The following is a 19,596-nucleotide window of genomic DNA, read 5'->3' on the forward strand; positions in this document are numbered from 1 at the left end:
TGGTCTCTTGTATTCTCTCTCTTTCTCGGAGGGAAGGAAGAAAACTCTCAATTCTTAATGCCTCTGGAGGGTTTCATAAGTGCAACACTGCCGGGATCGCCTGAGGGTACTTCTTCCCGAGCTAGTGCTCTCTGGCTTGGAGAGAACTCAACTGGAGCCGATCTAGGCTGCTGCGTGGGAGAGGGATCAGGAACTCGTGCCTCACTAACTTCACAGGAGATACATTCTGGAACTCTCGGAGCCGGAAAGCAATTTCCAAGTGTCTTTAATCAGAAGAGCAGCTGTTTTTATACTCTCCAAGTAGGGTGGAAACAGGATGTGATATAGAGAGGGTGGAGCGAAAAGTGACTGGTGACAGAGTGTGACAAGGAGAGGATCAAGGTGTGACAAGGAGAGGGGGTGGAGCAAAAACATATCATGAAACAGTGGGGATTGAACCAATGCCCTGGAGGGAGTGTGGTGCTTTATGTAAATGTAAAAGTGATTTTTGTAAATAGACCAAAGCTTTGAATGGGATTAAATCTATCCCTATATAGGCATATGGTTAAGCAGAAGCCAGGGGGAGCTGGCATACTATCCAACATCTCCCCCTTTCTTTTTAACTATTTGCCATAGTATCAGGAGTGCGGGGCACTTTGTGAGGCAGGGAGACTGATAGGAGGCACACCTTTTTTGGGGTTCTACTGTCCCTCCTTGCTCAACCTCTCCGTGGAGAGAGAGACTAACAGGATTGACACACCCCTCAGGCTCAAGCCCTTCCAAGCTCAACCATATCCTCACAATTCCCCAACATCTCCCTCTTACTTAATGGCCATATATAACTGGGTCAATGTCTGTAAAAGGCTTCATCTCTGTCAGGGGAATAGCAGTGTAGGGGTGAACAGAAACCTGTTGGGAAGAAAGCAGAATGATAGTGTGTAAGTGTTTTCAAAAAGAACTAGCACAAGACAGGGAGGGATAAGTAAGAGTAGCAAGAGACAGAGTGAGCCTGATGGGTGGAGGAGTGAGAGCCTGATAAGCCGAGGGGCTAGAGGGGTGATCTGGCATTGCAAAATCCCGAGTCAGCTGGCAGAAATGTTCTATGAACTGCTACAGTCATTCTTCAAGAAGTCCAGCAGTATAAAGGGAGTGTCCAGCAAGTTCTATAGAAGCATCAGTCCAATGTCAATGGCCAGCAAATAAATGCCACACGTCTATCTTGATGGAGGAGGACAGCCACTGGAACTTCTCTGTAGAGAGTGAGCTGGAACCGCCAAAACATGATGGGCGAAACAGAAGCAGGAAGAGCAGACACCGATGGTTGAGAAAAAGGCAGTAGGAAAGTCTTGTCCTTTGGAGTCTGTGAATCAGGTTCTCCAGATCGTGTCAGGTCACATCATGGGTTTCGGGGGATGGTTGTAATTGTGGGTCATGTCAGAGGTCAGGGGTCCAAGATGGATTTCTGGGGATTCTATATGAGCAGATGCTTCTTTATGTGAAGGCTTGTCATAGCTGTAGTCAATTACTTATGAAAAAACTTTGTAACAAATTAGAAGTTTACTACAATTGATAACTCAATGATTATAATTGGTTTAGGTATCTTTATAATTTCGTGTAAAGGTCATCTTATGTGACCTCATGTAGCAGTCTCTATATAGCAAAAATTTTCATACCGAATTTAAGTCACATATATTGATTCTTAACTATTTTTACATTGGGTTTTTAAGCAAACTCAGGTTACTAGAGTTAACACATTTTAGTGACAATTTTTTTTTTTTTGGGTACATTTACAATATCAGATTGATGCCAAATTTGTTGTGGATTAATTTCCACAAGATAGATTACAGGACATTTTTGGGGGCCCTCCAAAAATGTCCTGTATAGAGGATTTGTATTTTAACTTAGGAGATGATGAATTGTCACATTGAATATTTAGAGTTTTACCTTAAACACTCAGTTGCTTTAATGAATTGATTTTACCTCTTCTCGTAAGAATGTAGCTTCGAAGTTACAATTTAACCGTTAAGTTAATGTTTACCAAACTTGAAACACGCATATTAAACATATAGTTTATAACACACAGGAGGAGAAAAATTTGTAAATAAGATATATCATTTCAAATACGAATTTAGATCTACTGTCATAGTTGAACCATCTTTACTCACACAGTTTAAAACTAAACATTTCATATTTATATCAAGACTTAAAAAAAAGAAATCAAAAAGGAATGAACAATTTTTGGACTGTTTCTGGACGTCTCCAGAAACCATGGCTGCGTCCAGCCTTTTTATATAAAGTCAGTTAACTTTCAGAGTACTCTGAGCACAATGGGTAGTACAAAAATTTTGGTCACTCAACTCACTCAATTTTTTTTTTTCACTCACTCACTCACAAAACACAACTGGCCAGTCATAGCATAAGACATTTGGGGGGTGGGGGTGAAGAGTTCTGTGAATCAGATTTTTTTTATTCTGCCATGCTGTATTATGGATCCTGGGGTGCATCCTGCAGCCAGTCCTCTTGCAGCCAGTCTTCTTGCAGTGTTTCTTGTTCTTCAGGTATATCAGCGCCATCATGTGGGTATTGCCGAACATGGCGGGCAGGAACCCAAACAGGCTTGGAGTAATTTTGTGGAAAAATGCATGCGAAACCCCTCCCCATAGTCAACAGGGGGTCAGCTCCTTTCCAGATTTTATCAAGTGGGTCTTTCCATTTGACTTTAATAGCTGGGAGGGTGGGTGGTGTTTGCCAATGAAGAATAATAGGAGGTTGGTCTGAGTTTTTGTAAATATTTAATATTTAATGTAAATGTAAAGATTTAATGTAGTTAAGGCTTTTGCCAGCTGGATATTGGGGGGGTACATTTCCCCTTTTTCTGTATTTAATTGAGCCTTAAGAGTTTGTTGGGCCCTCTCAACAATGCCTTGTCCCTGTGGATTATACGGAATGCCTGTAGTATGAGTAATGTTCCAGAGGGAACAAAAATCTTTAAATTGTTTGCTGGTAAAAGCAGGTCCATTATCAGTTTTAAGTTGAAGAGGTAAGCCCATTACAACAAAACAGGAGAGCATATGGCTTATAAGCTTTTTTGAGTTTTTTCCAGTCTGAGCTGTAGCCCACATAAACTTAGAGAAGGTATCAATTGAGACGAACACATATTTTTGTTTGCCAAAGTTGGGTATGTGGGTAACATCAATTTGCCAAAGAACATTGGCTTTTAAACCTCAAGGATTAACCCCCAGAGTTTGAATAGCAGGTGTTTTGATTAGACCTGCACAGGAGGAACATGTAGCAAGAATACGTTTTAACTGTGTGAGAGGAATATCAGGAAATCGAGCTCGAAGACCTTTAAGATTAACATGGGTTAGGGAATGAAAGCAGGATTAGAGACAGAGGCTAGGAGAATTCCTGTGGAGGCAAGGTGGTCGGCTGCAGCATTCCCTTCAGGCAGGGGACCAGGAAGAGGGCTGTGGGAACGTAGGTGCTGAACATACAGTGGTTGGGTTCGAGAACAGAGCATAGAGGCAATTTGAATTAAAAGAGGAGAAAGTGGGTTGTCATCAATTCTTACATAAGATCGAGCAAGCCATGGAAGTAAGTTAACAGTATACACACTGTCAGAAAAAAGGTTGAAGGATTCTGGTACAGCTTTTAATGCAAGGAAAACAGCATAAAGTTCTTTGTACTGAGGGGAATTATCAGGAAGTTCAGTAAAGAGAGGTTTGGGGTATTGCTGGTCTGGATAATATATAAGGGCAGCAGCTCCCTTTTTTCCACCATCAGTGAACACTGTAGGAGCAGAGGGGATGGGATCTCGAGAGAAAGGTTTAGGTACTAGTAGAGGCAACAGAGGTAAAGAAGCTATCAAATTATTAGAGGGAAAATGATTATCTAATTGTCCTGGAAAACCCATTAAACTTATGGCAAAACGAGAATGGTGGCGTATGAGCCATTCTGTATCTGTGATAGAAAAGGGAAGAATGATTGAATCTGGTTCCCTTCCAAAGACCTGAACCGATCTGTTTCTTCCTTGGCGAACCATAAATGCTAAGGCATCAAGCTCGGTAAGGAGTCTTGGAGCTCCGCCTACTGGCGTATGAAGCCCTTCGAGAACACCATGTTTCTGCCACAATGCCCCCACTACCGTGGGGGTGGAGTTAAAGATTAGAAGAATTACTGGAGAGGAGGGGGAGAACCAAACGAGGTGCATGTCCTGGAGAGCCTGGTTAACTTTTTCCAGTGCCAAGGAGGCTTCAGGGGTTAACATACGCTTTGAGGAGGGCTGTTTGTTTCCTTTTAACAGATCGAACAGTGGTTGCAGGCAGCTCGTAGGCAGATAAAGATACTGCCTAAGCCAATTCAAATTTCCAAGAAAACTTTGTAAAGAAGCAAGAGTGAGATTAGAAGGAAAAGTAACACGAGGTTTTAAAGGACAAATCTGCGTTAGGGAAATCTCTGAGCCTAAGAAAGATATTGGAGGGATTAGCTGTATCTTCTCAGGAGCTACATTAAGTCCACTTCTCTTTAAGGCAGGGATTAGAAAATCACGTAGGGCAGAGAGATCTGTATCTAATTCTCCCCATATTAACACGTCATCCATATAATGAAAAACCTTAAGGCCCTTATGAATATATGGAAAAAGGGCAGATTTAACAGCCTCTTGACAAATAGTAGGACTATTAGCCATGCCCTGGGGCAGTACCACCCATTAAAATCTATCGGCAGGGCTGGCATTATTAATAGAAGGAACAGAGAAAGCAAAACGTTTACAATCTTGTGGGTGTAAGGGAATAGAGAAAAAACAATCCTGTATATCAATAGCTATGATTGGAATTCCTGTGGGAATTGCGGAAGCAAGAGGCAAACCCCTTTGGGGGGAGCCCCAAACCTGCATGGTTTTATTAACTGCACGAAGATCTTGGAGGAGGTGCCATTTTCCTGAGCACTTTTTAATCACAAAGACTGGAGTATTCCATGGGCTCCGAGAATGACGAATGTGTCCCAAAGATAACTGCTCTTGGATGAGTTCTTTTAGAATTTCTAGCTTCTCCCTAGGCAAAGGCCACTGTTCCACCCAGACAGGCTCATTAGAAAGCCAATCTAAGTGGGGAGTTCTGTTACGAACAGTGGCAGTTAGTATTGGGGTTGCTGGTTGGGTCTAGCAGTCTCACATGAGTGAGTGTGGTGTCCTGCAGAGGTGTCTGAGGATATCACTACATCTAAAGATTCCAGCAAGTCTCTTCCCAATAAATTGGTGCTTATATCAGCTATTAAAGGCTGAAAGCATCTGGTAGTCCCTTCTCGATCTTCCCACACAAGGGAATCTCGTGTGCAGAATGCCTGAGTCAATCCTCCAACACCATGTAAGCGTGGTCCTGGGAGGAGTTCCCAACTCTGGGGAACTTCTGCTTGTCTTAATATTGTCTTATCTGCTCCCGTGTCAATCAAACACTTAAAGGGAATATTACCAATCTTTACTGTCATAGTTGGGTGACCCCTTTCTAAAACAGGGGTGGTCCATAAAATCTCAGGCTCCGAATTCGAGCTGTTCTCTTGCTCCAGCCAGTTATTTCTATGCTGGAAGTTCCCACATACTGTGGGTTCCTCCTGCTCACCCTCTGTTATTGTTACTTGGCGTGGTGGGTGTAGTGACGGATTGGGTCCCAAGCTGGGCTTCTGTTTGTGGAAGAAGGGCACAGCACCAAGCGGGTGACCTGCTTCCTTCCCTCTTGGGGGCGGGGCTAAGGGAAGCCCCATACCTAGTTTAAATCCCTGTTTACATTTGGCAGAGGCATGCCATTCCTATGGAACCTTGACCAACAATCTCTCCTCCAGTGAAATCCTTTCTGGCATCTGGGACAAGGCATTCGTGGTCTCTGATTCCCTGTCTGGAGGCGGGGTCGCCCTGACTGGAGGCGGGGTCGCGGTCTATTTTCTGGACATGGGTTACGCCAATGCCCTGGGCGACCGCACTGAAAGCAAGCCCCTTTTTGCTTATGTAAGGTAGCTGCATAGGCCTGTAACATAGGTCCTTGAAAAGAGCTTGATCTGAGATCCTGTATAGCTATAATCCAGGTATCAGGGTGTTCGTTTTTAAGAGTGATACAGGCCTGTTGAAAATGTGGAAGCATTCCATCCCAGACTATGGATCACAGGAGGAGAAAACGAGCGTCAGGATTATAAATCTTCCGTTCCAAACTCGACTGGACCCTGGCAATGAATTTAGCGAGGGATTCATCAGGTTCTTGTTGAAGGGAGAGAATGGGGGTTGAGGCCTTTCCCATGGGTGATGTTAATCGCTCCCATGCTTTTAATGCACACAGGCGTACCTGATCAAAATACCCCGGTGGAAACTTGGCTTCCGCCTGTTGAATCCCTGTTTCTAATTGGCCTGTTCCAAACAATGCATCAAAATTCCCCTCTGGCTGATTTTGAATATTTTTCCGCAATTGTTGTAACCATTCATCGCCAAAGAATGCCTCCCATTGCAGGAAGAGGGGGCCTGGAAGTGTAGCGCGAGTTACATCCTCCAATCTTGGGGGGTATTAAGGTTCTGAAGGCTACAGGAGAATTCGGACATGTGTCTGTCAAAACGGGGGTGGGTGAAGAAGCAGCCGTGGAGGCAGCAGGAGGTTCCAGACACGTGTCTGCCAAAATGGGGGTGGCCGAAGAAGTGGCTGTGGAGTCCAAAGGGGAATTTGGACACGTGTCTGCCAAAATAGGGGCCTCACGGCAAGATGCCAAAATAGGGGCCTCAGGGCAAGATGCAGAGGAATTAGGGTGGGTCAAGATCACGACAAGCCTTTGCTTCTTGTTTTTAAGGTGCTGGTTAAGTTCTATGATCACTTCCTTTATCTCTTGGACCTCACCCTCTAGATCCTTAAGCCTTTTGAGAGGTTGCCCTATATATCCCTTAAAAGCTGCTATGATGATCAACAAGATATAAAGTACAGCACCGAGAAAAATGTCCCAGATATATAAAAATTGTATACTGGACAAAGAATGCAGAATTTGGAAAAGATTTTCCATGGTGGAGAGATCTCAGGAAAACAATAAGAAAGAAAAAAAATCACAGCGCCTTAACACAATATTGCAGATACCCAAAAGGTGTGTACTTATCTAGGATGTCTTCTTGTAAATCTGCTGCTTACGTGTCCCTGTTCCGGGTGCCAGATGCCGGGATAGCCTGAGGGTACTTCTTCCCGAGCTAGTGCTCTCTGGGTTGGAGAGAACTCAACTGGAGCTGATCTAGGCTGCTGCATGAGAGGGATCAGGAACTCGTGCCGCACTAACTTCGCAGGAGATACACTCTGGAACTCTTGGAGCCAGAAAGCAATTTCCAAGTGTCTTTAATCAGAAGAGCAGCTGTTTTTATACTCTCCAAGTAGGGTGGAAACAGGATGTGATATAGAGAGGGTGGAGAGAAAAATGACTGGTGACAATCAGAGTGTGACAAGGAGAGGATCAGGGTGTGACAAGGAGAGGGGGTGGAGCAAAAACATATCATGAAACAGTGGGGATTGAACCAATGCCCTGGAGGGAGTGTGGTGCTTTATATAAATGTAAAAGTGATTTATGTAAATAAAACAAAGCTTTGAATGGGATTAAATCTATCCCTATATAGGCATATCGTTAAGCAGAAGCCAGGGGGAGCTGGCATACTATCCAACAGCTTAACACCTTTTGATAGGCCGGAGATAGAGTCTATTATCAACACAAGGGGAGGGTCAAAGAAACAACCCCCCCCAAAAAAAATTAGTGCAGCCTAGGAGAGGATTTCAGACACTTGTAGCACTAGCCCACCACTCATGAAGCTTCCCCTTGGAGGTGGGCTCTGGGGGTGTGGTGAGCCCTGGTCCTGGCACGTGCTCATGTGTCTGTCTTCTGGGTTGGTTACCCCTGCACCCTACTAAGAGGTATTGACTATCCCAGGCTTATGGAAACTGATGGAGGCCCACCCAGGCCATGGGAGACCTGAGAGCCAGGGAGGAAGTGACCTGCCTTTGGGGTAAGCCCAGTGTGAGACAAGGAAGAGGCCATGTCATCAGTGAGGGAGGCCTGCATGTCATGGCCACTATGACGTGTGTGCAGCAGGCTCTGTACCTCCAGACACTGTGAGCTCTGGCTGCCCCTTCCTTGAGAATGCAGACTGTAGGTTGGGGCAGGAAGCCAGGTGGGCAGTGCTGGGGAGGACCTGTAGCTGGGGTGACCCCCAGGGACGCAAATGAAAAGAAAGCACCAAAAGTAGACCAATGCAAAGTCACAATTTATTTCACATTCTATTAATCACAATTTATTTCACATTCTGGGAGGCCCCCTATGGGGCAACGGGGTCTTCAGCGGCAGACAGTTCACAGGCAGAGGGGCCCTGGCCTCAGCGGGATGCAGGGAGCATCTCTCTCTCAGCTCTCGGCCTCCACCTGCAGAGGAGACAACAGGCCTCTGAGATCTGCATTTATGGGTGACCTCCCCCCCCATGCCCACTAACTCACCAGGCCATGCTAGGGGCCCTGTATCCTCATGTCCTGAGCGGGTGGACACGTGTCCTGCCACCCTTGTGGGGACCCAGACAGCAGCCGCAACAAAGCTGCAGGAGACAGTTCAGCAGCCTGCGGGCTGCTCCATGGCAGATGGGGATCCAGGTGGCAGAGGGGCTGCTGGCCTGTGCGCCCTGGCCCGAGGGGGGGCAGCTCTCCTCCCCAGGTGCTGGGGCTGCTGCAGAGGAGGGGGAGGGGCCGGAGGCAGGGCAGCTGCCTTGTGGTGTGTTGGGAGGCACCGCTGGGGGGGCCAGGCTGGGGGTGGACGTGGACGTGAAGACAGGGAGACTGCAGCACTTGGGGGGTTGGCCAGGCTCCCGGGCCTCGTCTTGCTCCCAGGAGCCGGTGCGTAGAGCTGGTGGGGCAGACACACACCTCCTCCTGCTCCTGCTCCTGCTCCTGCTCCTGCTCCTGCTCCTGCTCCTGCTCGCCCTCTTCTTCCTACTTGGCAGCAGGCTGGAAGGAATGGACTGCTCAGCTGGGGCTGGCTCATCGGAGGAGGTGGGTTCCCTGTAGGCTTCCATGGGCCCCATGCCCTGGGTCACCCATGGGTGGCTTAGGATCTCTGGCCAGCCAATTCGCTCCTTGGGGTCAGAGTTGAGCATGCGGTGCAGCAGGTGTCGGAGCTCCTGGGAGAGCCGGGGCTTCCTTCTGAATAGAGTCCAGATGGGTCGTTCCTCTGGCAGGTGACCTTTCACCATTTCATACAACACCACCCCCAGGCTCCAGATGTCCACCCCGGGGCCGTAGGTGCCCCCCGTCGCTATCTCGGGCGCCATGTAGCCTAAGGTGCCCTGCAGGCTGTCCATGGACTGCTGGAGAAAATTGCCACTCAGGCCAAAGTCCGTGATCTTGACCCGGTTCAGGCTTTGCACGAGAATATTCTCAGGTTTCAGGTCCCTGTGAGCGATTCCTTTGGCGTGGCAATATTCCATAGCCGAGGCCAACTGGCGAAACACCCTTCTGGCCTCCTCCTCCCTCATGGGGCCCTTGCGGCAGAGATAGTCCCGCAGGTCTCCCCCCCTCACGTAGGGCATGACCAGCTGCAGTTGGAATGCCCTCTCTATGGTGCCCAGCAGGGGCAAGATGTTGGGGTGGCTCAGACCTCGCATGACGTTGCACTCGTGATGCGCCATCTCCAGGCCTGTCTGCCCCAGCATCTTCATCTTCTTGATGACAACTTTTCTGCCGCTGTGACGATGGCGGGCCAGCACGACGACAGAGAAGCTGCCGGCCCCAAGGGTGCTCAGGACACAGAAGTCGTCCTCGGCCATTCCCTCTCCCAATGGAGAGGTCTTAGGCCGGGCCATAGACCTAACTACACTCACTGGACTAACTAGGAACTCTAAGCTAGGACTGTCACTACCAAAAAACAACAAGCAAGATCTAACTTACCTTCTACTCTTACTGGCTCTACCCAAAACAGGGGTAGTCAAACTAGAATGCGCTAGGGCTATCCTAGATAACTAAGGGGAGGGGGGTGAGCAAGGGAAGGGGGAAACGGCAAAGAGGAGAGTAAAGGGGGGGGGAGAAAGGAGAGTGTGGGGTAGGGGAAAGGAGTGGGGAGAGGGGTAATGGGAGAGGGTATCAGGTAAAGTGCAGGGATGGAGAGAGGGGAATCAAAAGAGCGAGAAGCGAGAGCGAGAGCGAGTGTGTGGGAGTGGTGGTGCGTAAGCTAGCTGGGGAGTCCGCCACAGGTCACTACCAAGAGCTTCCAGGGCATATGGACAGCAAACCCACCTCAGACGCGGCTTTTTATAGGTTTCTGGTTGGTCACAATGGCCCCCAAGAGGTCACAGCAGCAGGGCGGGGCAGTGACGGTCAGGGCGGGGCAGTGATGGGCAGGGCTCACGTGAGGTCAGCCACCGGTCTTCCCCTTCATGGTAGATAAGCTGATACCTTTATTATCATAGGGACCTGGCTGTGGTCCTTATATGTACGACCCTAGGACCGTAAATCTTTGTGTTTCTGGGGGTGACTAGAGATTAGTAGTTACTGGATAAAATCTGTAGGACCCTTGGGACACTTTCCATATCCATCTGGAAAAATCTGTGATCAACTTTGTGTGAAAACCTCTGCCTCTGTTTGAATGAAATGGCTCCATCACACTGAAACCCATGTCCGTGTTTAGGACATTTAGGGAACATAGGAAAGATGGGGAATAAGTAAGTTGACGCAGTTTGCCCAGCACAACATTCGCTCCTTGTGAATGTTGCATGTGTACTTGAGCGGCATGTGTGTTTATCTCATCTGAGGTGGACAGTTCCATATATATCGATGCAGTTCATTGTATCTATGGTTTCATTTAAGATCACTATCCCCCTATTGATTTTTTGTCCTGATGATCTGTCTGCTGTGATTGCTGTGTTAAAGCTCCTACTGTTGGGAGTCTGGTGGTAGCTCAGCGGGTTAAGCGCAGGTGGTCTGAAGCTCAAGGACCTGCTTAAGGATGCTGGTTCGAGCCCCTCCCCCTGCTGGCTCTCCACCTGCAGGGGGGTCACTTCACAGGCAGTGAAGCAGGTCTGCAGGTGTCTGTCTTTCTCTCCCCCTCTCTGTCTTCCCCTCCTCGCTTCAGTTCTCTTTGTCCTATCCAACAATGATGACATCAATAATACATGCAACAATAAAAACAACAAGGGCAACAAAAGGGAATCAATCAGTCAGTCAATCAATCAATAAATGAATATTAAAAGAAAAGGCTCCGACTATTGTTGTGTTATGGTCCATGTCTCCCTTAAGTTCAGTAAGTACTTGTTTCATATATTTGGGTGCACTTGAATTTGGGGCATATATTTTTATGAAGGTTACGTCTTTTTGTTGGGTTAGTCCATTGACCATCGTTTAATGTCCTTCTCTGTTCCTTCCTTTACCTGAACATCTGTTTTATCACAAAGCAGAGTAGCTGTCCCTTCCCTTATTTTGTGAATTATATTATCTTGGAATAGCTGGCTCCAGCCTGGGACACTATGTTTCCATTCATCTTCCCTTTGGATGTGTGTTTTCTGAAGACATGTAATGGGTGGATCCTGTTCTTTACTCCCTTAAGCTCCCCTACTGGAGACATTTGAAAAGTGAATTTAGGCCTTTCACAATTAGGGTGTTTGTTGCTCTGTGTGGTTTTATTATGTCCATTCTGATTCCGAGGCTGTCTTAATGGCTGGTTCTTTGCCTGTTTGTTTCCATCTGTCCTTTTGTGTAGATGAGTTTCTCTGATGAGTTGCTCACTGATATTTTTTGTGTTTTCTGTACCTCTCTGTTCCTGGCTTTTCTTGTGGTTACCAGAAGTTTAATAGCTAACACTTTGTATGTGAGAAAGTCCTATTTACTTATCTCAATTAGCAATCATTTGGTAGAAATTCTTTGTCCTTTAATTCCTTTACTTGCTTTTTTAATCTTTGTTCTTTTTCTAGTCTGCTGCTGTGGAACTCTCTGAGAATGTGCTTTCCTGTGATTCCTCCTTCCTCACTGATAATTTTTTTTTTAAGGCGATGTTGAGGATATCAAATGCCTGTAGCTTCTGGATATTTGAAGAGACTGTTATTTTCCCCGCTTCCTACTTGTAAAACAACTTTGCAGGCTACAAAGTGAGTGGCTGGAATGCCCTCTTTTTTAGTGCTTGGAATATGTCATTCCACTCTTTCCTTGTGTCTTGGCTTTGGGAAAGGAAGTGTGATGGGGACTTGATAAGTCTACCTTTGTATGGCACTTCTTTCCTTTCCCTAGAACCTTTCAAATTGTGGAGGTTGACATTGAGGTTTCATAGTTTTACAAGCATGTGCCTCTGTCTTAGGCATTCTGCATTCGTGTCGCTGAGTGTGTGCTCTGCCTCTGGAATAGGTGTCCTCTGAAGATTGCCTGAGTGAGGACACGTCTCAGCTACAATTACTCTCAGATGGTCTCTAGTTGTCTGACCCTTCCTCATCCTCAGATATTTCTGTCACACTTGCCTTCGACCTTTTGACAGAGTCTGCAATTTCCCAGAATGGCTTCTTTCTTTCTAAACCTTTGCTCTCCCTCATCTCTGCATTGACATGTGGGTTAGCTCTTCCTTCTAGACTAGAACTTCTCTTCTGCATGAGCGTCTCTACCTGCTAAGCCTTCCCCCAGAGCTTGAACTGCACTCAGAGTGTCTTTCAACCCTGTGGTTGTGATGGACGTTCTCTGGAGGGCCATGGTCCTCTCATTACACAGCAGGAATCACAGACTCCGGCTGTACATTGATCTTACTCCCATTGTAAAAATCTCTCCCCCAGGTATGAACTTGTAACATTTTAATTACTGGCTTAGCACCTCTTGATAGGCCTGAGATAGTTTATTATGAAGACAAGGGCAGTGACAAAAAAAAAAAAAAAAAAAAAAAAAGTCAGCCCAGCCTAGGAGGAGAGTAGAGGCACTTGTAGCACTAGCCCACCACTCAGGAAGCTTCTCCTATGAGCTGGGCTCGGTGGGTGGGTCGAACCCTGTTCCTGGCACATGCTCAGATGTCTGGCTTCTGGGTTTATTACCCCTGAGCCCTGCTAACATGTATTCAGTATCCCAGGCTAATGGAATCTGATGGAGATGCTCACAAGTCACAGCCAGGGAGGAAGTGCCCTGCCTTTGGGGGAAGCCCAGTGTGAGACAAGGAAGAGGCCATGTCATCAGTGAGGGAGGCCTGCATGTCATGGCCACTATGATGTGTGTGCAGCAGGCTCGGTGCCTCCAGACACTGTGAGCTCTGGCTGCCCCTCCCCTGAGAATGCAGACTGTAGGTTGGGGCAGGAAGCCAGGTGGGCAGTGCTGGGGAGGACCTGTGGCTGGGGTGACCCCCAGGGACGCAAATGAAAAGAAAGCACCAAAAGTAGACCAATGCAAAGTCACAATTTATTTCACATTCTATTAATCACAATTTATTTCACATTCTGGGAGGCCCCCTATGGGGCAGCGGGGTCTTCAGCAGCAGACAGTTCAGAGGCAGCAGGGGCCCTGGCCTCAGCGGGATGCAGGGAGCATCTCTCTCTCAGCTCTCGGCCTCCACCTGCAGAGGAGACAACAGGCCTCTGAGATCTGCATTTATGGGTGACCTCCCCCCCCATGCCCACTAACTCACCAGGCCATGCTAGGGGCCCTGTATCCTCATGTCCTGAGCGGGTGGACACGTGTCCTGCCACCCTTGTGGGGACCCAGACAGCAGCCGCAACAAAGCTGCAGGAGACAGTTCAGCAGCCTGCGGGCTGCTCCATGGCGGATGGGGATCCAGGTGGCAGAGGGGCTGCTGGCCTGTGCGCCCTGGCCCGAGGGGGGGCAGCTCTCCTCCCCAGGTGCTGGGGCTGCTGCAGAGGAGGGGGAGGGGCTGGAGGCAGGGCAGCTGCCTTGTGGTGTGTTGGGAGGCACCGCTGGGGGGGCCAGGCTGGGGGTGGACGTGGACGTGAAGACAGGGAGACTGCAGCACTTGGGGGGTTGGCCAGGCTCCTGGGCCTCGTCTTGCTCCCAGGAGCCGGTGCGTAGAGCTGGTGGGGCAGACACACACCTCCTCCTGCTCCTGCTCCTGCTCCTGCTCCTGCTCCTGCTCCTGCTCCTGCTCCGGCTGGCCCTCTTCTTCCTACTTGGCAGCAGGCTGGAAGGAATGGACTGCTCAGCTGGGGCTGGCTCATCGGAGGAGGTGGGTTCCCTGTAGGCTTCCATGGGCCCCATGCCCTGGGTCACCCATGGGTGGCTCAGGATCTCTGGCCAGCCAATTCGCTCCTTGGGGTCAGAGTTGAGCATGCGGTGCAGAAGGTGTCGGAGCTCCTGGGAGAGCCGGGGCTTCCTTCTGAATAGAGTCCAGATGGGTCGTTCCTCTGGCAGGTGACCTTTCACCATTTCATACAACACCACCCCCAGGCTCCAGATGTCCACCCCGGGGCCGTAGGTGCCCCCCGTCACTATCTCGGGCGCCATGTAGCCCAAGGTGCCCTGCAGGCTGTCCATGGACTGCTGAAGAAAATTGCCACTCAGGCCAAAGTCCGTGATCTTGACCCGGTTCAGGCTTTGCACGAGAATATTCTCAGGTTTCAGGTCCCTGTGAGCGATTCCTTTGGCGTGGCAATATTCCATAGCCGAGGCCAACTGGCGGAACACCCTTCTGGCCTCCTCCTCCCTCATGGGGCCCTTGCGGCAGAGATAGTCCCGCAGGTCTCCCCCCCTCACGTAGGGCATGACCAGCTGCAGTTGGAATGCCCTCTCTATGGTGCCCAGCAGGGGCAAGATGTTGGGGTGGCTCAGACCTCGCATGACGTTGCACTCGTGATGCGCCATCTCCAGGCCTGTCTGCCCCAGCATCTTCATCTTCTTGATGACAACTTTTCTGCCGCTGTGACGATGGCGGGCCAGCACGACGACAGAGAAGCTGCCGGCCCCAAGGGTGCTCAGGACACAGAAGTCGTCCTCGGCCATTCCCTCTCCCAATGGAGAGGTCCTAGGCCGGGCCATAGACCTATCTACACTCACTGTAGACTAACTAGGAACTCTAAGCTAGGACTGTCACTACCAAAAAACAACAAGCAAGATCTAACTTACCTTCTACTCTTACTGGCTCTACCCAAAACAGGGGTAGTCAGACTAGAATGCGCTAGGGCTATCCTAGATAACTAAGGGGAGGGGGTGAACAAGGGAAGGGGGAAACGGCAAAGAGGAGAGTAAAGGGGGGGAGAAAGGAGAGTGTGGGGTAGGGGAAAGGAGTGGGGAGAGGGGTAATGGGAGAGGGTATCAGGTAAAGTGCAGGGATGGAGAGAGGGGAATCAAAAGAGCGAGAAGCGAGAGCGAGAGCGAGTGTGTGGGAGTGGTGGTGCGTAAGCTAGCTGGGGAGTCCGCCACAGGTCACTACCAAGAGCTTCCAGGGCATATGGACAGGAGACCCCCCTCAGACGCGGCTTTTTATAGGTTTCTGGTTGGTCACAATGGCCCCCAAGAGGTCACAGCAGCAGGGCGGGGCAGTGACGGTCAGGGCGGGGCAGTGATGGGCAGGGCTCACGTGAGGTCAGCCACCGGTCTTCCCCTTCATGGTAGATAAGCTGATACCTTTATTATCATAGGGACCTGGCTGTGGTCCTTATATGTATGGCCCTAGGACCCTAAATCTTTGTGTTTCTGGGGGTGACTAGAGATTAGTAGTTACTGAATAAAATCTGTAGGACCCTTGGGACACTTTCCATATCCATCTGGAAAAATCTGTGATCAACTTTGTGTGAAAACCTCTGCCTCTGTTTGAATGAAATGGCTCCATCACACTGAAACCCATGTCCGTGTTTAGGACATTTAGGGAACATAGGAAAGATGGGGAATAAGTAAGTTGACGCAGTTTGCCCAGCACAACATTCGCTCCTTGTGAATGTTGCATGTGTACTTGAGCGGCATGTGTGTTTATCTCATCTGAGGTGGACAGTTCCATATATATCGATGCGGTTCATTTTATCTATGGTTTCATTTAAGATCACTATCCCCCTATTGATTTTTTGTCCTGATGATCTGTCTGCTGTGATTGCTGTCTTAAAGCTCCTACTGTTGGGAGTCTGGTGGTAGCTCAGCGGGTTAAGCGCAGGTGGTCTGAAGCTCAAGGACCTGCTTAAGGATGCTGGTTCGAGCCCCTCCCCCTGCTGGCTCCCCACCTGCAGGGGGGTCACTTCACAGGCAGTGAAGCAGGTCTGCAGGTGTCTGTCTTTCTCTCCCCCTCTCTGTCTTCCCCTCCTCGCTTCAGTTCTCTTTGTCCTATCCAACAATGATGACATCAATAATACATGCAACAATAAAAACAACAAGGGCAACAAAAGGGAATCAATCAGTCAGTCAATCAATCAATAAATGAATATTAAAAGAAAAGGCTCCGACTATTGTTGTGTTATGGTCCATGTCTCCCTTAAGTTCAGTAAGTACTTGTTTCATATATTTGGGTGCACTTGAATTTGGGGCATATATTTTTATGAAGGTTACGTCTTTTTGTTGGGTTAGTCCATTGACCATCGTTTAATGTCCTTCTCTGTTCCTTCCTTTACCTGAACATCTGTTTTATCACAAAGCAGAGTAGCTGTCCCTTCCCTTATTTTGTGAATTATATTATCTTGGAATAGCTGGCTCCAGCCTGGGACACTATGTTTCCATTCATCTTTCCTTTGGATGTGTGTTTTCTGAAGACATGTAATGGGTGGATCCTGTTCTTTACTCCCTTAAGCTCCCCTACTGGAGACATTTGAAAAGTGAATTTAGGCCTTTCACAATTAGGGTGTTTGTTGCTCTGTGTGGTTTTATTATGTCCATTCTGATTCCGAGGCTGTCTTAATGGCTGGTTCTTTGCCTGTTTGTTTCCATCTGTCCTTTTGTGTAGATGAGTTTCTCTGATGAGTTGCTCACTGATATTTTTTGTGTTTTCTGTACCTCTCTGTTCCTGGCTTTTCTTGTGGTTACCAGAAGTTTAATAGCTAACACTTTGTATGTGAGAAAGTCCTATTTACTTATCTCAATTAGCAATCATTTGGTAGAAATTCTTTGTCCTTTAATTCCTTTACTTGCTTTTTTAATCTTTGTTCTTTTTCTAGTCTGCTGCTGTGGAACTCTCTGAGAATGTGCTTTCCTGTGATTCCTCCTTCCTCACTGATAATTTTTTTTTTAAGGCGATGTTGAGGATATCAAATGCCTGTAGCTTCTGGATATTTGAAGAGACTGTTATTTTCCCCGCTTCCTACTTGTAAAACAACTTTGCAGGCTACAAAGTGAGTGGCTGGAATGCCCTCTTTTTTAGTGCTTGGAATATGTCATTCCACTCTTTCCTTGTGTCTTGGCTTTGGGAAAGGAAGTGTGATGGGGACTTGATAAGTCTACCTTTGTATGGCACTTCTTTCCTTTCCCTAGAACCTTTCAAATTGTGGAGGTTGACATTGAGGTTTCATAGTTTTACAAGCGTGTGCCTCTGTCTTAGGCATTTTGCATTCGTGTCGCTGAGTGTGTGCTCTGCCTCTGGAATAGGTATCCTCTGAAGATTGCCTGAGTGAGGACACGTCTCAGCTACAATTACTCTCAGATGGTCTCTAGTTGTCTGACCCTTCCTCATCCTCAGATATTTCTGTCACACTTGCCTTCGACCTTTTGACAGAGTCTGCAATTTCCCAGAATGGCTTCTTTCTTTCTAAACCTTTGCTCTCCCTCATCTCTGCATTGACATGTGGGTTAGCTCTTCCTTCTAGACTAGAACTTCTCTTCTGCATGAGCGTCTCTACCTGCTAAGCCTTCCCCCAGAGCTTGAACTGCACTCAGAGTGTCTTTCAACCCTGTGGTTGTGATGGACGTTCTCTGGAGGGCCATGGTCCTCTCATTACACAGCAGGAATCACAGACTCCGGTTGTACATTGATCTTACTCCCATTGTAAAAATCTCTCCCCCAGGTATGAACTTGTAACATTTTAATTACTGGCTTAGCACCTCTTGATAGGCCTGAGATAGTTTATTATGAAGACAAGGGCAGTGACAAAAAAAAAAAAAAAAAAACCAAAAAAGTCAGCCCAGCCTAGGAGGAGAGTAGAGGCACTTGTAGCACTAGCCCACCACTCAGGAAGCTTCTCCTATGAGCTGGGCTCGGTGGGTGGGTCGAACCCTGGTCCTGGCACATGCTCATGTGTCTGGCTTCTGGGTTTGTTACCCCTGAGCCCTGCTAACATGTATTCAGTATCCCAGGCTAATGGAATCTGATGGAGATGCTCAGAAGTCACAGCCAGGGAGGAAGTGCCCTGCCTTTGGGGGAAGCCCAGTGTGAGACAAGGAAGAGGCCATGTCATCAGTGAGGGAGGCCTGCATGTCATGGCCACTATGATGTGTGTGCAGCAGGCTCAGTGCCTCCAGACACTGTGAGCTCTGGCTGCCCCTCCCCTGAGAATGCAGACTGTAGGTTGGGACAGGAAGCCAGGTGGGCAGTGCTGGGGAGGACCTGTGGCTGGGGTGACCCCCAGGGACTCAAATGAAAAGAAAGCACCAAAAGTAGACCAATGCAAAGTCACAATTTATTTCACATTCTATTAATCACAATTTATTTCACATTCTGGGAGGCCCCCTATGGGGCAGCGGGGTCTTCAGCGGCAGACAGTTCAGAGGCAGCAGGGGCCCTGGCCTCAGCGGGATGCAGGGAGCATCTCTCTCTCTCAGCTCTCGGCCTCCACCTGCAGAGGAGACAACAGGCCTCTGAGATCTGCATTTATGGGTGACCTCCCCCCCCATGCCCACTAACTCACCAGGCCATGCTAGGGGCCCTGTATCCTCATGTCCTGAGCGGGTGGACACGTGTCCTGCCACCCTTGTGGGGACCCAGACAGCAGCCGCAACAAAGCTGCAGGAGACAGTTCAGCAGCCTGCGGGCTGCTCCATGGCGGATGGGGATCCAGGTGGCAGAGGGGCTGCTGGCCTGTGCGCCCTGGCCCGAGGGGGGGCAGCTCTCCTCCCCAGGTGCTGGGGCTGCTGCAGAGGAGGGGGAGGGGCCGGAGGCAGGGCAGCTGCCTTGTGGTGTGTTGGGAGGCACCGCTGGGGGGGCCAGGCTGGGGGTGGACGTGGACGTGAAGACAGGGAGACTGCAGCACTTGGGGGGTTGGCCAGGCTCCTGGGCCTCGTCTTGCTCCCAGGAGCCGGTGCGTAGAGCTGGTGGGGCAGACACACACCTCCTCCTGCTCCTGCTCCTGCTCCTGCTCCTGCTCCTGCTCCTGCTCCTGCTCCTGCTCCTGCTCCGGCTGGCCCTCTTCTTCCTACTTGGCAGCAGGCTGGAAGGAATGGACTGCTCAGCTGGGGCTGGCTCATCGGAGGAGGTGGGTTCCCTGTAGGCTTCCATGGGCCCCATGCCCTGGGTCACCCATGGGTGGCTCAGGATCTCTGGCCAGCCAATTCGCTCCTTGGGGTCAGAGTTGAGCATGCGGTGCAGAAGGTGTCGGAGCTCCTGGGAGAGCCGGGGCTTCCTTCTGAATAGAGTCCAGATGGGTCGTTCCTCTGGCAGGTGACCTTTCACCATTTCATACAACACCACCCCCAGGCTCCAGATGTCCACCCCGGGGCCGTAGGTGCCCCCCGTCACTATCTCGGGCGCCATGTAGCC

At 49.1% G+C, this 19,596-nt stretch overlaps 1 protein-coding gene across 1 annotated transcript; it reads right to left on the reverse strand.

Moving 5' to 3' along the window:
• Window positions 1–13,429: 13,429 nt before the first annotated feature.
• LOC132537079 (uncharacterized) lies at window positions 13,430–14,930 on the reverse strand. Its single transcript, XM_060186533.1, has 3 exons — window positions 14,373–14,930; window positions 14,102–14,240; window positions 13,430–13,533 (listed from the first exon to the last, which is right to left on the reverse strand). The coding sequence occupies exons 1-3, from the start codon at window positions 14,928–14,930 to the stop codon at window positions 13,430–13,432; spliced, it is 801 nt and encodes a 266-aa protein (XP_060042516.1).
• Between the last annotated feature and the right edge of the window lie 4,666 nt (window positions 14,931–19,596).

Source organism: Erinaceus europaeus, chromosome 2 (assembly GCF_950295315.1).
Source record: "Erinaceus europaeus chromosome 2, mEriEur2.1, whole genome shotgun sequence".
Taxonomy (NCBI): Eukaryota; Metazoa; Chordata; class Mammalia; order Eulipotyphla; family Erinaceidae; genus Erinaceus; species Erinaceus europaeus.

Coding starts and splice junctions, on each gene's coding strand:
- LOC132537079 (XM_060186533.1), bottom strand. CDS start 14,930: ATGGCCGAGGACGACTTCTGTGTCCTGAGCACCCTTGGGGCCGGCAGC. Junction 14,241..14,372: donor TGGACATCTGGAGCCTGGGG/GTGGTGTTGTAT, acceptor TCTGACCCCAAG/GAGCGAATTGGCTGGCCAGA. Junction 13,534..14,101: donor TCCTTCCAGCCTGCTGCCAA/GTAGGAAGAAGA, acceptor TCTCCTCTGCAG/GTGGAGGCCGAGAGCTGAGA.